General features: G+C 32.6%; 2 protein-coding genes across 2 annotated transcripts; both read left to right on the plus strand.

The window, feature by feature from the left end:
* The first annotated feature begins 1,404 nt into the window (after window positions 1–1,404).
* Window positions 1,405–4,610, plus strand: LOC136272641 (uncharacterized). Its single transcript, XM_066074545.1, has 4 exons — window positions 1,405–1,561; window positions 2,540–2,621; window positions 2,743–2,828; window positions 3,653–4,610. The coding sequence occupies exons 1-4, from the start codon at window positions 1,492–1,494 to the stop codon at window positions 3,721–3,723; spliced, it is 309 nt and encodes a 102-aa protein (XP_065930617.1). The 5' UTR covers window positions 1,405–1,491; the 3' UTR covers window positions 3,724–4,610.
* A 3,726-nt stretch (window positions 4,611–8,336) lies between these two features.
* Window positions 8,337–10,293, plus strand: LOC136272640 (uncharacterized). The gene is made up of 2 exons (XM_066074543.1): window positions 8,337–8,617; window positions 9,161–10,293. The coding sequence occupies exon 2, from the start codon at window positions 9,310–9,312 to the stop codon at window positions 10,177–10,179; it is 870 nt and encodes a 289-aa protein (XP_065930615.1). The 5' UTR covers window positions 8,337–8,617; window positions 9,161–9,309; the 3' UTR covers window positions 10,180–10,293.
* The last annotated feature ends 7,279 nt before the right edge of the window (window positions 10,294–17,572 follow it).

Here is a 17,572-nt window from a genome sequence, read left to right on the forward strand (position 1 = left end):
CCCTGTTCGGAAAAAAATTGTTCCTTAGAACCCCCTGTAAAATTTCCAGGATCTAACAGTATTTTTAAAAGATATATTGGCGCAATCGATAAAAATGCGTGTAAAATGGTTCGTCTTATTTACCTTCATACCGGGCTTACCCACGGTGTGAAAAAAATCGTTGTCCATATCCTGTCTATATTTAGTAAATTATGATGATTTTCTTTTCATCAATTATCGCTTTGGTAATGATCTGCAAAAATTAGTACAATGTTATTCGAAAAGACTGAGAGAGGAGGGTCCAGAAGTAAGAAAACAGATGTCTATACTATAATATTTTTATAGGAAAAAAACATAACAACAATTGTGATTTAGATCTAATCAAGTGATGCTGCTTTAGAAATAATCGAAATGACACTGATACCAATTCTATATATTAGTTCCAGACAATCCCCGAACAATAAAAAAAAGACTAATTAAGCCCTAAGAGCCAAGAGTCCATGATTAAGATATTTTCATCCAATCTAAGACTAAACTACATGTATTAGCCTACTAAGGCTTTCATTATTATTACCACTATAATAACACAACATATTGGGAGTATATCAATAAAGTTGCATGTATATGGCTCGAAGGCAATTGTATTTCACAAAGAAATCATCATGAAACAAACTCTTACGTAATTCGAAAGCATTTGTCTCTTTTACTCAGTGGTAACACACCACCATGGTATGGTATCAATTTTGTATTACGTCGAAAGTATGACGCAGGTACGACGGAAGACCTAATCGTTGCTTGCAACGAGCTCGTCTCTAGTTTGGTAAGCAATTTTAACGACAGGACTTAATAAGACAAAATTATTGCCTTTAATGAATTTTAGATATTTAGATTATAAAGTTAATGGCAGATAATCAGTGAAAAATTCTAATCTATATTAATTTCTATATGCATATATATTCTTTTTATTACTCTTATTACGCTCAATATCAAACAAATTTTGTTTTTGGAAAGCAACACCCTGTGGAATCATAAGAATTTGTAGTGTCTCAATTTTTGTAATATTCGTGGATAGCTCTCCCCCACGAATTTACATCCTCGACAAAAAAAAATATTTCAAAAGGTTAGTTTTCTTCTTGAAACTGAAAACCGACGCATCCACGAATTAACGACGTCCTCACGGATTAGCAAAAAATCCACGAAAATTGGCTCCAACGAATTTAAATGATTCCAGATTATTTTGTGCTATATTTTTCTATATCTGCATGTATCTATCACTGTGAGTTGAACTTTTGGTGTTTGTGTATTAAATGTAAAAATGAAATAGGGATGTTTAAACTGAGTTTAACTGTAGTTTTTCTGTGGTTTTTCTGCAATTGTAATCTGTCTATCAGTGATATAAAGCTTTACAAGGAAGTCCGGTGGAATAAGGGTATATAATTGACTCTCTTGCTGCATCCCGCCAGTCCATCACCAGATTCAACTCATCACCGCGCTAACTGTACGATTCAAGCAATGGCTGCCTCGGACAAGGTTTTCGTCGCTGCCCTGCTTCTTATGTCCATGCTATCTATCAGCCACAGAGGTAATGGTGTTTGCTCGTTATTTTTCATTCTTTGACTAATACTTTACTGTAAATTCCTTATATCACGCGAGTCCTTTATTTCTCGTCCTCGCTGTCTTGTATCAAATCGCAACAACATAAAATCGCATACGCGGAACTTTTATAATTATTTCGTTAGTTCTCATTTTATGCAAAACAATAGCGAGATTTTAAAATCCGCAAATGCATTTAGTATACTTTTAGTATAAACATATTCCAAAAAAGTCAATATTTTTTTCTCGGAGATGATATTTTTTTCTTGCAATGACTGGGAAATCTAATTTAAGCATTCGAACATTCATAAAAATTTAATTTGAACATTTCTTAAGTGTATTTATTTTTCTGAAAATGGAAATGTCAGAATTCAAAGAAGTGCTTTGGATTTTCATAAAACAAAACTTCGGCTTCTATAGTCAACTCTCCTTACTTATGTAGCAATATACCTTCATCACCTGCATAAGGAGTTTTTGTTTCTCAGTTAATTCGATACGCAAGGGCATGTTCTACGTATGAACATTTTCTAAGGCGGGGGAAGCTACCGACAAATAAGTTGATAAAACAGGACTATCAACAGTTTCGACTGAAGTCATCATTTCGTAAGTTCTATGGCCGAATATTACGACGATCTTGTATTCAAGCTTCCACTGGGTCGCATGCTGATTGACCTTTTTCATATTAATTGTTAAAACATAATTAATCACCTAATTGTATACGGATTTTTCCGGGGTTTTTTTTTCGCAATTACGACAAAGAGCACAGGGCGGGTGTGACCGATCAGCAGAGGATGCTCACTCCTCCGTGGCACCTGATCCTACCTCTATTTCTTCAGAGGTCCGTGTTTGCTATGCCCCTGTTTTGTATTTTTCCTTTGGCGATTTTGATTTTGAACACTGTCCGTTATCACCACATGTCATATTAAATTAATATATCATACTTACCATATCATGCAACGTTTCACAGGTGTTTCAGCTCAAACTGTCTGTAGTTCAGCCTTGGGCATTTGTGCTGCCGGTGTGACCGGGGATAACGAAACATTCTGCAGGTAGGAATTGATTTTTATACATTTTACTCAAAGTTTAATTGAGAATAAAGTCAGGGAAATGATTTTAGCGCCATGTTTTCATTTTCATAACAATGGTTTTACTAGTAATCACTGTTTTAAGGCGCGCATTAACTTGCATTGATACATCACTAGTATGCGGAAGGGAAGAGAAGGACGAAGCAAAAAAGAAGTTAATTGAAAAAGGATGTAAGTAACAGCTTGCTTTATATAACATTGTTCAAAGTACTCTATAATTATTTCTGGTTAGTTGGATACAAACGTTTCATTTACTAAACATATTGAAATAGTCTTCCAAAAAAAGGTTTTGTGTTAATTAACTCTTAAGATTTTTTCTAAATTTGCTAAAAAAGATCTTTCTGATTTCATAAAATAACATTAAATTTCGTTAAATGTTGACTCTATATTTAACTGGATGCAGTATTAAAATAAGTAAACTTAGGATGCGTTTATCCGGTGATGAGTGATTAGTCATATTGAAGTGTATAAATGAGTTTTGCCACCAAGTACACACAGGCACCTGACGTTATAAACATTTCTCGTAATAAAAATAAAAACCCTACACCTAATAAAACACAAGGTACCCATCGCTACATCTTGGATTCATTTCAAACTGTAGAATCGGAATTTTCGCTGAAAACTCATCGGTAAAATTATTTTCCCGTCACCCGATCGGTCTTTCAACATATTAGCTTACAACCACTTCAACCAAAACAGTCATTACACCTGCATGTCATTAATAAAATTCACCCCTAAAATTAAATCTGCATCTACTGCCTTAAATATATCTTCTATATATGTGTATCCCATTGCAACTTAAAGGACATATCAGTCTTTTTAAGTATTATTTTAACCAAGTCTATGTAAAAAAAAATATTTGATGGTTTTACTTGATTGTAAACATATATCATCTACATAGTACATAGTACTATGAAGTTCACTTGTTTTTCAGAAACATTCACTATAAAATTATTTATCTATACCCAGACTTTATTTATCTCTTTTCCTTTCAGGTTCCGGTTCCGGAATACCAATAATCAGCGCCATGAGTCTCTTCGTCGCAGCTCTTTTCCATATGCTGTAGTTTTAACGTTAATGATATACAGTTTCTCAAAAATTAATTTTAGCAAATTTTGGTATTGCTGAATTTTGGACAAAAATATTGAACTCTTTGATAAAAGTATCAAAGAACTTCGTTAAGATTTTTTTTATTGAACATGTATGTATATATTATTGATTAACTGAAAGACTTCAAAAGTATGTTTACTGTATTGGTAACCAAAGTCAATCTCCTAATAGTCAAACCACACCCAATCCAACATCGGTGCGAATCCTTATGATTCATTCGTTCTTCTTTTAAATATTCATAAATTCCTCTCAGTAGAAATATTGAAAGCGGAAATCACTGAAATGTTTAATAATAGGTGATCAAATCTAATAAAGCCCAAAGGACTTAACAATAGATTTGATAACACTCTAATGATTCCTCACTATACTTATATTTTTATAATTTTCAGTAATTGCTTTTAAATATTAAAATATTCATTGATTAAATGTACTGGACTTTAAATTACAAAATCAGTTTGAGTTCTCACAGACAAAGACATTGGAAAATGTAAATACTAGACAATGAAGTTCAACATATAATGAACAATTTTTAAAATGGAACATCTTCAGTGGTTTTATAGTAGTGAACACTTTAGCAATTTTTATGTACCGGTATTTAAATGTGTGGGGTTTTTTTCAATTTTTTATTTGGGGGGGGGGGGGGTGTTGTTAAGGGTTGGGGGTTTTGGGGGGGTTGTTTTCGGTTTGTATTTTTTTTTTTCTTTTGAGGACAGAGTGTTGCATGCATGTAAAACGCTTACACCTTTTTTGGAGTTTTTTCAAATTTCTATTATCGTTTTGATGTATTTTTATTCGCATGCCTTAATTCTTTTCGTAGATAATGAATAAATTTCTCCAAAAATATACGGGTTTTTTTTAATTTCGTACAGACTTAAATGGCACCATCAATCAACAGGTACATTACAACAAGGGGGCACCTTTTTTCGCAACAAGCATTTTTCTTAAATTGATATATAGAAGATTGAATTGTGAAAGAGTTGCACCCCTCCAACACACACACACACACACAGAATTATATGAAATAAACATTGAAATAGAAATTTTAGACCTCAACCCTCACCAGGGATAAGGGTTTTGAAGATTTTGCGGATTAAACCCCGTCTCCCTTTTCAACTTTCAAAAAGGATGCTACGTGTCTGGCCTGCAAAAAAATCATGTTTTTTGGTGAATTCTTGAATTTAAAAAAGTAAATTGCGAATGTTAAACACAACTTTACGGATACTTCTTAATCATATTTAATGGAGTAAAAGAGTGAAATGGAGAAGAATATACCGCACACAGATTGCTTAAACGAATCCGGGAACAAACAAAACCTTATTGTAATGAATAACTTACCCAATGATGAAAAGCTATGCGAAATAAAGAAATGTATTCCAAAGGAAACGAACTATAATCTGAAACTAAATGCTGGAGAAGACTTTTTTTCGTCGAAAAACGTATTTAATAGACGCCTACGTTTCATGAAAGGAAATATATAGGTCGGATCTTGCGCTTGATATTGAAAAAAATATTGAAAATTGACAACACGACAAAATTTTGCATAATTTCTTTTATAACACGTACTTCGTTACAACATTTAAGCGGATGCTAGAATAAATTATGAATTAGTATTTAGATACCCAACTTTAGTACATAATATAGGCCCAATATATATTTGATTAATTAGTTTGTTTTCTGCAATCAGAGAATCTAGTAGTCGGTATGATGCGTCGTTTTTATTGTCCATTTTGCAAGTGTAACATAAAAGGAAACAAGACACATTATATGTGTATTTAGATAGGGTATAGAATAATTATTCCATGTGGTATACTGAGAATTTAACAATTTATCTCCGTTTAAGACCTAGTTAAAAGCATTTCTTAACTTAAGATCAAGATCTTTTAAATGAAAGGTGCCTACAGATTTATAAAACTAAGATATAATTTCTTTCGATGATGCTTCATAACAATAGCTTTGCTTGATAGGGTGTATTGGGGCTAAAATATTTGATCAACACAATGAAAAATCATGTTTTAAACTGTATTTTTCAATAAAATATGAAGAAAATAAGGGTAAACTATTGGAGTTTTGTTTATTTTTGACAAATTAAATATGTTTTGTATGCCTACAGCAGTCTCTCCAAAAACGAAATTCGTTAGAAAACTTTAATGAATAAAATTGTTTTGAAAACATTTTTACAGAGTTTAGAAAGGGATTATATCTTGTGGCGGAAGGTTTTCAAGAAGAAAATGAACAATTTTCATAACTCACTAGCTTTAGAGTACTTTTACTTTAGCTTCCTAATTTTCAGCGCATATTTAAACAATATTTTAATATTTCTATCGATATATTTTGGCATATTTAGCTTATATTTCACAGAGGATAAGAAAAAAATAACTCCAATTTTGACCTAAACTTAGCTAATTTCATGCTATATCTCAAATTTTTGAGATGTGACCCCTACTTGCTGACGTTAAATGTATGTCTATTTGTATGCAAATATTTGGAAAAATGACATTACCATAGTTTTATAATTTTATTACTCCAAAATTTTGTAACATCTGTTGTGTTCATTATGTACTGGCCTTAAATTTGATGCTACCAGTAAAGCAAATTTTTTAAACTTTGACTAAAGATTTTACTTTTATAGTCACTCTTGTGTTCAACTTGATACTGTATTAAAATCATAGCTAAATAATAGTAATGTTCAAACTATAAATATTTGTTTGGTTTCTTCAAATTATCCATTTCCATGTCAATTTTTAGCAAAAATTTCAGGAAAATTATCATTTCTGTTCGGGACCCTATCTTTCCAAAAAAAAAAATAGCATGTGACATGGGTCATAAATAAAATGAATGAACATTTTATGTCCCCATCTTTATATCCAAGTGGTTTTCGGATGAGTGACATTATGGCTATTATTTCAGGTGCCAATTAACCTCCTTAAAGCGGTCGACTTTAATTTTCATTGCGCATGCTTTTGCGCATTCTAAAATACCGTGAATTTACACTTTTTTAAAAAGAAATCATTTCGGATTTTTAAGAAAATTTAAATCTTTAAATGGTTTTCCGTTGTTCGGTAGAGTTTTATGGGAGTACGTTAAAAGAAAAAGTATTTGTCGCCCTGGAAATTTCACACTGAGGAATATGATATTATCGATACCCTTTAAAAACAGATAGCAGAATATTTATAATACGTAGGTATTTTTATCATCAATTTCGAAAAGCAATTTCCAATATATTCCAATGATAACTGTGCATGCAGTCTGTATTATAATTATGAGATGGTTCCTAAAGAGAATCATATGACAGATTTTCAAGAAACTTTGGAAGTATATTAAAGTTAGTGTATATTACACATGGTTAAAAAAATAGTTTTCCTATTGTGGTTTTCATGCACACACACACACACACATACTCGTAAAGACATGAAACTCACTACACATGACTTTTCACCAGAAAGTCACTACACTATTTTCTAAGGGTCGTGAAGAAAAAATTTGAGCAAATTTATAAAAGACTGTCTACTCTTATTAGCCTAGGGGGCTGATAATTCGTAAATTCATTACATTAAAAATTTGGGTTTTCCCCTGAACTCCACTACATCAGACCACGTGACCCACCAGTTAGACACATATGATTCTCACTACATCGTCAGGTTTGAAATACACACATGAAACTGACTACATTAATTTTTACTTATTTATCCCATCTTCTCATTATCAAATGATTTGATACACCATACATTCTTTGTACAGTTTCTAAAGAATTATAGCACACACGTTTTGTGATTTATAGTGGATTTTAAATAACGTATGTGGCAACGCACTTTGAGAAAAGTACACACTTAAAAAAAAATAAAACGCGTTAAACTTAGGACTTAGCTAACGCAGTTTGAAAAAAAAATTCAAAGTGCGTTATGAAGGAACTTCAACATTTTTTATTTTCGAAACACTTAACGCACTTTAAAAAAATATGTTAAAAAAGAAAAATCTGGAATTGAATTTCTAATTTGCTGATTGTATGATGAATTGTTAACACTAGTAAATCTCATTAACCGTCTTTGAGAACGGGGTTGGGTGTGGGTTAACCAATCATTCAGGTCAATTACCGGTGCATCATTTACTAGTAATTGATTTCAGGAAGAAGGTTGCCTACCCCTTATCTTTCTATCCAAAAAGTATGATATTCAGCAACTTGAAGTAAACGTTTCTGACATAGCCCAATGTATCAGATAAGAAGTACATTAATGTTGCTGCATAGACAAAAAAGGAAAAGGCAATTACTACGCGATGCAGCTGTTCATGTCATATTTGGATAATTTAAAACTCCTGATTTGTTCTTGTGTAAATTGTCAAACTACGTAAGCTTATGAGAAAAAAATTCTAATCGAGAAACTGTTTATAAAGTAAGCTGAGAATGCATTGGGGTTTTTTTTTAATATATCCCATTGAGCTAAACAATATCAAACCAAGGTTAAAACAATCAGTTATTGTATGTCAATAAAAGTATCAATTATTTGGACCAAATCTTGAACAGTTTTTTATAATATCGACGATATCAACGCACTTTGAAAAGTACTACCGTTGGCAGACAAAAGGTACCACTGGTAGAATTTCCTACCATTGGTATGCCAACGGTACCAATGTTTGCCAACAAAATTTACCATAGGTAGACATTTCTGCAGACGATCTAGAGCTCTATTAGCGATGGTAACTTTTTTTATGACGTCACCAAAAATGGCGGGCACTGAGTACGTAATGAAAGCCACAGATTTTTTTTTCTCAGCTTTTCCCGTTAAATCTTGTCGTGGCTGAGAAGACCTACCGAATTTTAACAAAGGCAACAAATATTCAGTTTATATCCGACAGTAAGTATGCATGCTTTTTGCTGTGTAGTCCATATATAACAAATGAATATAACGTATATCAAGGACACTCTATATGTATAGCTATAGTGGAGCATTTGGGATAATTTTTGCGTGTCTTTATATGATGTATAGAATACGACTTACCATAATTCGTGTGTTGGACAAATTCTGATTAGCAGTGTTATATCATACTTATACTGCAAATTATTTCAAGTACATGCCCATGTGATATCATTTTCAGCGTACATAAAATTCTCTTAGAAAGACTTTGACAATTAATACAGCTTATTTATCAAAATATTGATATATTTTCTTAGACTTATGTAAACTTCATTTTAAATGTATTTAATTTAGTTTTTATATTTTTTTGTTGATTGTGTGTCTTTAATTGGTACCGGTAATCAAAGATGAGACATGCAACATTTTGTTCACAATTGTTGAGTACCTTCAGTTTTTTATCAAACTATAAGAACTGATGATAAATAGGGTTGTTTGACTAATGGTTAAACATGTACTGAATTTGTTTTTCTTTTCTTTTACTAGATCTTGATGTGGTATCTAAACAGTTGGAAAAGTTACTTCCACCTGAACCCCCCAAAGATCCAATATTTATTGATACTATTAATGGAGAAATAGTTATTCCGAAAGTACTATTTGAACATCAAGAAACACAGGAAACCCAAACAAGAAGTATGCCTAAATGTAACTCTGCATCCTGTGGTGTATTGAGTAAAACTAGCAACTCGGCTTCAGATAATCATGCCCCTGATCACCAAGCAAGCACCTCAGTTTCAGATAATCCTGTCCCTCAGAGTAAAGCCTGCACCTCAGCCTCAGATACTAGTAAGCATGTCCTTTATAGTAAAGGCAGCACCTCAGCCCCAGATAAGCATGTCCCTCATAGTATAGCCAGCACCTCAGCCTCAGATAATCCTTTCCCCCAGAGTCAACCCCTAGATGTCAGTGATTGTGAAGATTCAGGCATGAGGAGTACAAGGTATGAGTGGAAGTTATCCACAACTCGAAAGCTTCTTAATGTGTTAGAAGAGAGAAAAATGGCTGCGCCAGAGTCATTCTGTATCAACGGAAAGATATGGCCTGGAATATCAAAGGAGATTTCAAAAAGTGAAACTAACTGTCCGTCTGCAATTCAGTGTCGGGAAAAATTTTATTCCTTAAAGAGGAGTTACAGAAAATTTTTGTCCGAATGCAAAAAAACTGGAAACAAAACTCCTAAACCATTTCTTTACGAAAATGAAATGCAGAAAATTCTTGATGGGGATCCATCCATTAAACCATTGGTGCTTCGCAGCTCTTTCGGTATGAACAAAGATAATAGTGACTCAGATGAAGACACAATGGAACAGGAAGATGATGCAAGCACCAGCAGTACTTCAAGACCACCCACCCCTGTACCCACATCCAAGACAAAGAAAAGGAAGGTTGATGACATGAAAGAGTATTTTGAGGAGAGGGACAAAAAGTTTTTTGAGCTGATGAGGGAGATGCAAAATAGTAACAAGGAGTTTTTGAGCAAACTGATTGAAAAATTAGGTAAATAGGGTACATAGAGAATGTTTTGTCCCTTTAACATTCTCATAAGTTAGATTGTTCTTATAATTTTACACAGTTGGTGCTTATAATTTTTACAAATGCTCAAGTAAGCTTGTCTATGATAATTGTGATCATCATAGACATAGACATTTACCAGTAATTACATAGTGAAATAAATGATCTATTTGTTGTTGGGGTTTTTTTTCAAACAATTAATCCATTATTATATGATATTATTTTTAGCTATACAAAGACTTTGTATATTTATACATGTTGTTTAAAACAAATAATAAAGTTGTTTAAAGATATGTTTAATGTTATGAATATTTGCAATAAACATGATAATTTTGAATAATGATATAAAAATTATTGAACACAGTTAACAGTCTATTACAGGTAATTGCATTAATGCTGTGAGTTCATATGAGTTGATTCATCATCTGTTGTCTGGTTTGAATTCCTTGAAGTTGGTGACCATCGCGGGCGTATGGCATGTCATGACAAGCTTCAAATTCATCTGGCACTTCGATGAAGTCTGTGTCTGATATACATAAATTGTGTAAAACACAAGCAGCAAGAATAGATTCCACTAGAATTTTCATATTGGAAAACTCAAATAGCAAAAGTCTCCTAAACCGACACTTTAACAAGCCAAAGGACCTTTCAATGACTTGTCTGCTACGACTGTGCTCCCTATTAAATTTTCGCTGTTGCTCAGTAAGGTTGCCACAATCCCGAAAGGGTGTTATAAGCCACTGCAATAAAGGGAAGGCTGAATCACCCAATATGACAAAGCCAACAGGAATCTTTCAATCGCTGTTTTGAAACAGACCAGACATACGCAGAACTGTGACATCGTGTGTGCTTCCGGGATTCCCTGTCCAAACATAGGTAAATTCCATATTCGCATTGCAACACGCCAAAAGTACAACAGAATAAAATTTCTTCCTGTTAAAGTAGGCCTGTGGCTGGTGTTTTGGGGCATTGATTGGAATATGACTGCCATCCAATGCACCCAAAACATTTTGGAATTGACAGTTTTCTCCAAATGTTGACTTGTTTCATTTAGTTCTGCTTGTGATGTAGGCCATCTGATTACTTCTGCCATAATACTTGTCAAGGAGGATGAAACTCTTTTAATACTGGAATGAAAACTTCCTTTAGATGTACCAAAGCGATCAGCCATCGATCGAAAGCTCTCAAGGTTACCTATGTACCACAAAAACATCAAGAGTTCTTTTTCAAGATTAGGGGTAGGCCCCTTTAGATTGTTGTAGGCATTAACTGTATAGACAGTCTCTGGCACGTACTTTCAAATGTGTCCCTGGACAAACGGAAATGGGTTTTAAATTCATCGAGTGTATATGAAGGTATAGTAATTTCATAATAATGACCCACTCTGGCCATTTCCTCAGATGATCTCCGCATGTTTTGCAGAAGAAAATAATCTGTCAGGGAGAAGTACTTTAATGTACTAAATATAGTATTTCTGAATGCATCTTCTTGTTGCAAAATGATGCACGAAGCAGTAATTATATCTTGGTTAGACATTATTTTCCTCTTAATATTCAGCCAATGTTAACATTGGTACACCAACGGTACCATTGTAAACATTGGTGAATTTTCCACCAATGTAACGCAAAAATCCGTTCAGAGTACATAGGCGTCCAATGGTACCAACGGCACAAAATGTTACCATTGGCAAACAGGTGATGGTACCACTGGAAATACTCTGAACGCACCCAGTGCTCTCGCGCTATATTTTCCGCGATAAATTAAGAGGTGGATCAAACATCTGTAATGAGTGTACTTGAGTTAGCTATTTCAGTATAGACTGCGATATCTGTCTCATTGACGTATGATTTGTTTTTCATTTTATTTTTTTTAATATAAAGATTGTATAAATACTGTCATATCGATCCATTTCTAAGCTAATTGTGCATGGGTTTACAGTAAGTTTATGAGTAGGGAGGAAATAAACAATAGGACATATTGAACTAAATATAAAGGAATAAAAATAAAAAAATAAAACAGTTAAAAAAGTTATGTAGATTTTGCATATAGTCAGACCATTCAATTTAAAACTAAGTGGGAAATTACACACCTATAATTACAGGGACCGGGCGCTCTCTCTCTCTCTCTCACTCTCTCTCTCTCTCTCTCTCTCTCTCTCTCTCTCTCTCTCTCTCTCTCTCTCTCTCTCTCTCTCTCTCAGAATAGGGGGTTGCGCTGTATGTATCATAACCATTAAAATTAGTACTTTTGGCATACTTATTGTAGAGCAATACTCTCTCAAAAATTCACACTAGGTTGACAATGATGCAAGGTATGTGTAATTCTCTCTGCGCTCGCCAGAACGGTTGCACCGTAACCTATATTAATTGATATTCATTTTCCTAATATTTGGCAGAAAATACGTAATAAATGGAAAATATTCTCAATGTTGCCTGACAATGAAAACTGCACAATTCAAAATGTAGGTAGTTAAACAATACCTTATTGCAACTAAATACCAAAATAATCTTTATCTGAATGTAACTCTGGTGAAGCAATTTTGAAGACAGGGTTTGATTTTTAAAAATGTTTGCTAGTCTACCATACAAATGAACTTATTAATAACATAAAAGTCAATGGCAGATATTTAGTGAAAAAATTGTATTATACATATATAAAATATATCTTTTAAGGAAATCATTGGTGAACAACATTCGCGTGGAGACTCATGTATATCCCATACATAATCAGTGTTATTAAGATTACTATGACGTCAGGTTTCGTACTCAAATTGAGACTTGTAATAGAGAGCGCAGCGAGCTCTATAGACAACGAACGAGGGAAGATCGAGTTGAAATCTGTACATTGTTTAAGGGGAACAGAGGGGTTACAGTGTAAAATTATTTGTCAATGAATTCTTTGGCTTTTTTAAACACATTTACATTAAGATGTCCACTACCACACATATCATTTCCAGACTTATTTTGTTATCTTGCAAGGGAGATATTTTGATAAGAATTGTCCCCCTTTTCTGGCATTATGAACTTATTTAATAATTTAATTTTCCTGCAATAATTATTTTCTTTGATGCAATTCATTTGCAAATCATATTCATTAATTTTGAGAACAAAAACAAATCTCACAAATGTTTACAACATTGGTTCTTTTACATAGCAATATCATAATTTTATCAATATATTGCTGAAATCAGCACTTTAAATTGTGCTTTAAAACTGTTCATGGCAACTTTCTTGGCATTTAAGAGAGATACTACAATAGGAATCACCCCTACCCCTTATGACCTTTTCTGGCAACTTCTGTTTGGAACCATCAAAAAAGTAATGCATTATTCAGTTTTATCAATTGACATGAACAGATCATTATCAGAATATATCTTATTTAACTTTCCGCCTATGATTTTGTATATTTACATTTCTAAAATTAATAATGTCAGTTATATTTCCACCTGTTCATGTTGTGACACACCTTGAAGCCGTTAAGTACGGGAAAAGGTCTATCAAATCCTGTATGATGTTATAATGAATAAATGACATCAAAGCATCATACAATCAAATCAATTATGACGTCTTAATAGAGTTAGCACATCCAAGCATAAAAGTCACGTAATATGTGTCCTGTTCCTCCTAATGACATTATCATAAGGCCACGTGAATGAAAATACATGATTGTATTAGCGTTAAAAAAAACAAACCACTTTGTTTTATCAAAACATATTAAAAGGTCTGTTTTACATTTGATTAATGTTCCGTCGTAGTTGGGTTATGTATATAAGGCAGCCGAGGTCGGGACACATGAAATAATTTTTTTTTAACCTCGGTTCCTTGAGGATGTAAAAGTATTCAAGAGAAAGAAAAAGTTTATGGTTGGGGCACAAGTTGCATGTAACAATAATGAGAGATGTGTATTTCCTTCTGCGTTCGCCCCAACGGCCACAACGTAATACATATTAATGTTATAAAAGCTTGATTTTCATTGTTTTATCTACTTTTTATTATTAAAAAAAGGCTGTCGGTAAGATACAATCGTTATATGGTTTTTTGTTGACCTAATATGGTTTATACATGGTCAATAAAATCCATTTGGAGGCTTGAGCTCCGCTCTCGGAATTTAATGACAATGTATAAACCATATTACTAATTAGGTCAACTTCAAACCATGTAACTAATAATCTCAATATGCATGTATATCGGCAAAGAAACACATCATATTTCACACTTAACAGTGTTTGCACAAATATTTGAGTTATCAAAGCATTGTTCTGTCAGCGTTGACATTCGTCATCAAAAAGTGGAAGCAGTTGAAAAAAGTTAGTGAAGAAATCAAGTACAACTCATTTTCAATTCTCTCTAAATTCCTTTAAATGTGGTACCAAAATTTAATTAACATTTGATTTTCCTTCATTGAATACAACAACGACGTGCCTCGACGTTAAACGAACGTCGTAATGGCTTCATTTTGTTCGCTGAAATTAATCGGTCACATCTTCGATTTCAGATTAAAAATGGGAAACTTCCTTAGGCTAAAACGTTCGGCATTTCCTCATTTTATCTCAAGACATATCTTGCTGCCAAAACGTGATGTACAAAAATGATTAAGATTAAGGCTATGTTAAAGATATATCTAAACATCGAAAAATCCTCACTTTCTTCTATCCAAGTAGTACAAAAGTAGGACATTTGAATCAGCTATAATCTATTTTGTTTTCTGTTTCCATTAGAATAAGAATATTCATGATTATATTTAAGCATCCTTAAATTTATCGTTATTCTCAATCTTTTGTGAACAAGCATGTGTTGCCAGCTAGATATATCTTAAGATAAATTGAGGAAATGTATTCTATTTACTTGTAGATGGATATGATTATTGATATCTGTTACTAAACTAAAAATTGTTAAGACGGCGTAGAAGAGATAAACAATAAAAAAATCAACTGTGTTGAGTATGCTGGACTTGAAAATTTTTAATACAATTAGAAAATAAAGATTTAAACAGAGAGACTAAACCTAACATTTTAAATTCTATCTTATCATTTCATACAAATAGTTAATGTTGTTAGGAAATTATGAAAGTTTTATAAATCGAGTATTGAAGTCCTTTTTAAATTCTATCTTATACTTAATGGCCTTCGATCATCAGCAAAGTTCGATAACTCTAAATTATCCAGATTTCTTTTATTCGTACCATAAATCTGACTTTTATACAGACAATTTTAGTGTAGTATTCTACTGCTAGTACAATGTGTAACATTCAGTTACACAACTGCATGCTTGGCGAAGTGGATCCACGGAGCACTCCCAGTTATATACATCTTTGTATAGAGTTCGAGCCAACCGATGCACCGGAATTTTTTTAAACTCAACTTACTTCCTAATTCCATTATATCCATCGTAGGCAAATTTACAATAACTTTGTAAAATGCATTGATACTCTCTAAAAAATCATTTTATATCATTTCATTTATAAAGGTTGAAAAAAAATATCATTCTTATGATGAAAAAATACTTTGAGGCTCATGAGGATCGGTGAACCTTAATGTTGTTAGGAAATTATGATAATTTTATAAATCAAGTATTGAAGTACTTAAAGTCGGGCTCTTTAAAAGATTCTCGCTGGCTCTCTCTCTCTCTCTCTCTCTCTCTCTCTCTCTCTCTCTCTCTCTCTCTCTCTCTCTCTCTCTCAATGTCGAGAGCTACTAATTTTTTAAGCGACTACTTCCAAAAATACACCCAGAATATGAATTTTTGTGAAACTATATGGTATATCGGAATTTTAATTTTGCTTTGACGCTGTTCGTTTTTGTACATTTATTTTGTTTGGGTTTTTTGGTTTTGTTATGTTTTGGGGTTTTTTCCTTGCTTTTTTTCCCTGTTTTTTTTTAATTGGTTTTTTTTTATTTGTTTTCAGCAAACCCCGGGTAAAAATAAATGAAACTAATAAAATAGCTAAAATGGAGGGAATATGGGGAAAATTACACCGATATTGAAAAAAAGGTTTCCTTTATCAAAAAGACATAAAGTTCTATTGGCTCTGATTCCATATTCTACATAGAATAACCCAAACTGTAAACTATCTATTTAACATCTACGACAGCCCATTGAGCTAATTTTCGTAGGTAAGAAAAATATTTTTTTTCGCGAATAACTGCGAAACTTTTGCGATATAACGCGTTAGTTTCGCGAATAAACGCGAAACTTTCGCGCCATAACGCGAAACTTTCGCGACATAACGCGTTAGTTTCGCGAATAAATGCGTAATTTTCGCGAATAAACTCGTAACTTTTGCGAATAAACGCGTAACTTTCTCGAATGAACGCGAAACTTTCATGAATTAACGCGAAACCATTTAATAAATATTGTCATTTCATACAAAACCCTTATGAAGAAAAACGATTGAAAACAAACACATTTTAAGTTTTATATTTATAAAATACTTATTATTCATTATTATTATAATATCCGTGTTACGTTGATTTTTGAAGACAAAATTATCTTTTTTGCATATAGATAATAATAAATCTGATAAAACTTTATAACATTTTTATATGTTATATGTCCAAAGTAGATAATAAGTTTGAGCATCATATTTAGATTTTCATTTCTTTGCCGACTCTGTGTTCGAACAGGCATTCATTGATTATCTTTTTCTTATAAAATTGATATAAATTCAACCGTCGGAAACCTTTAAAATCTTAGTATTAATTTTCAAATGACGTGATAAATTTGGAGGACGAATGTACGTCATCTAAATTTGAACAAAAGCTTAAAAATTTCAATTCACAGCTTGACTTATCTTTCTGATTCTAAACTAGACGTTAATTTATGTCGCGGCGATATAACATATATCATAACGTTTTAAACAATGATATCCTTTAAATTCTAAAGTGATACTTAATTAAACATTTAATTCGAATTAAAATTGTTATCATTAAAATATGTTGCTGCCTCATTTTCAATAATACAGCGCCCATTAGAATGTGAGAAGCACGATGAATTATGTTCTTTGAAAATCAGTACTAAGATTTTAAAGATTTCCAACGTTTGAATTTATGTTAAATTGTATAAAGTTAAATCTTATTCATTTACATCTGTATATAATATTATTTTGTTTTATTTAAATTAATATATTTGTTTTCAGTAATTATTCTTCATAGGAGTTCTTCTATGAAATAACAATATCTATATTTAAGTTTCGCGTTTATTCGCAAAAATAACGCGTTATATCGCGAAAGTAAAGCGTTATATCGCATTAGTTACGCATTTATTCGCGATAGTTACCCGTTTATTCGCGAAACTAACGCATTTATTCGCGAAAGTTTCGCGTTTATTCGCGAAAAAAAATATTTTTTACCAACGAAAATGAGCTCAATAGGCTTTTGTAAACATCAGA

The sequence above is a fragment of the Magallana gigas genome, chromosome 2 (genome assembly GCF_963853765.1).
Source record: "Magallana gigas chromosome 2, xbMagGiga1.1, whole genome shotgun sequence".
Classification (NCBI taxonomy): Eukaryota; Metazoa; Mollusca; class Bivalvia; order Ostreida; family Ostreidae; genus Magallana; species Magallana gigas.